Consider the following 1,497-nt stretch of genomic DNA (forward strand, 5'->3'; position numbering starts at 1 on the left):
TTTCCACAATGAAAATTTATTACTTAAAAATATTTACAAAAAAGTATTTAAAGCAGCTAAGTATAATGTTAGGAGGAAGATTTTGCAGAACCATTAAGAAATGAGCTTACTCTAACTCTCACTCTTACTCTAGCAGCTTGTGGTAGGTTTAGACCAAATCCAAATCTCATGTATTCTCATGTACCAGCAGCCATGTGAAAAACTGTCCCTGGGCCTGAGCTGGCCAGATGTGTTGAGTGAGAACTTATGATCTCCCTCAATACATGTCAATCTGGGTGCTCTTTGTACATTTCTCATTACGGCTTTTTTTTTTTTTTTTCATTATTTTGTAGCTGTGATACCACTTGAAATGAACAATCAAACAGATGTCACTGAATTTATCTTCTTGGGATTTTCCAACCATCCCAACCTACAGGGCTTGTTCTTCCTGATCTTCCTGGTCATTTACCTGACAACCCTCCTTGGGAACACGCTCATAATAACATCTATCAGGATCAGTTCTGCTCTCCACACTCCAATGTATTACTTTCTGAGCAACTTGAGCTTCTTGGACATCTGCTACACATCCACCACCATTCCAGTTATGCTAATGAACTTCTTCCGGGAGAAGAAGACCGTCTCCTATGACAGCTGCCTTTCCCAGATCTTTTTCCTCGTGACATGTGCTGGTGCTGAATGTGTATTACTGGCAGCTATGGCTTATGATCGCTATGTAGCCATCTGCCACCCTCTTCAATATCCAGTCCTCATGAGTGTAAAGGTCTGTGTTTTTTTGGTGACTGGGTCCTGGCTATGTGGGCTGGTGAATTCTGTGACACACACAGTGCTGGCAGCCACACTCACTCTGTGTGGATCCAACCAGATCAGTCACTTTCTCTGTGACATCCCATTCCTCCTGAAGCTCTCCTGCTCTGACACCTCTCTCAATGAGTCTGTGCTCCATGTGGCCAGTGCTCTCATTGGCCTGAGCCCTTGCCTCTTTACTGCTGTGTCCTACATACTCATCATCTCTGCCATCCTTAGGATTCCCTCTGCTCAGGGCAGGAGCAAGGCCTTTTCTACCTGTGCATCCCACCTCACTGTGGTGGTGGTTTTTTATGGAACAGCCAACTTCAACTATGACAGACCCAGAGAAGGCTACTCCCTAGACATGGACATCCTAGTCTCTGTACTCTTCTGTGTTATGACTCCCATGTTAAACCCCATTATCTACAGCTTGAGAAACAAGGAGGTCAAATGTGCCCTGAGGAAGCTGGTTGGAGTGTGTGTTCCTTGGCAATATTTTCTCTAGAGGTCAATGGTCTTCAAACTAGGGTATGCAGCCATCTGAAAAAAAAATTCAAAGTATTTATAACATAGATAGTTTTAGAAAGGCTGTATCCAGATCTTCAATTCCTACATATCAATTCAGTTCTGTTGCTCAGTCTAGATGGGCCATTGTTGGCAAAGTAATGTCTCTGCTTTTTAATATGCTGTCTCACTTCACTTCAGCTGCTC

At 43.3% G+C, this 1,497-nt stretch overlaps 1 protein-coding gene across 1 annotated transcript; it reads left to right on the plus strand.

Moving 5' to 3' along the window:
- The first annotated feature begins 340 nt into the window (after nt 1-340).
- On the plus strand, nt 341-1,291 carry LOC139035015 (olfactory receptor 5V1-like). The gene has a single exon (XM_070467118.1). The coding sequence runs from the start codon at nt 350-352 to the stop codon at nt 1,289-1,291; it is 942 nt and encodes a 313-aa protein (XP_070323219.1). The 5' UTR covers nt 341-349.
- The last annotated feature ends 206 nt before the right edge of the window (nt 1,292-1,497 follow it).

Source organism: Odocoileus virginianus, chromosome 5, assembly GCF_023699985.2.
Source record: "Odocoileus virginianus isolate 20LAN1187 ecotype Illinois chromosome 5, Ovbor_1.2, whole genome shotgun sequence".
Classification (NCBI taxonomy): domain Eukaryota; kingdom Metazoa; phylum Chordata; class Mammalia; order Artiodactyla; family Cervidae; genus Odocoileus; species Odocoileus virginianus.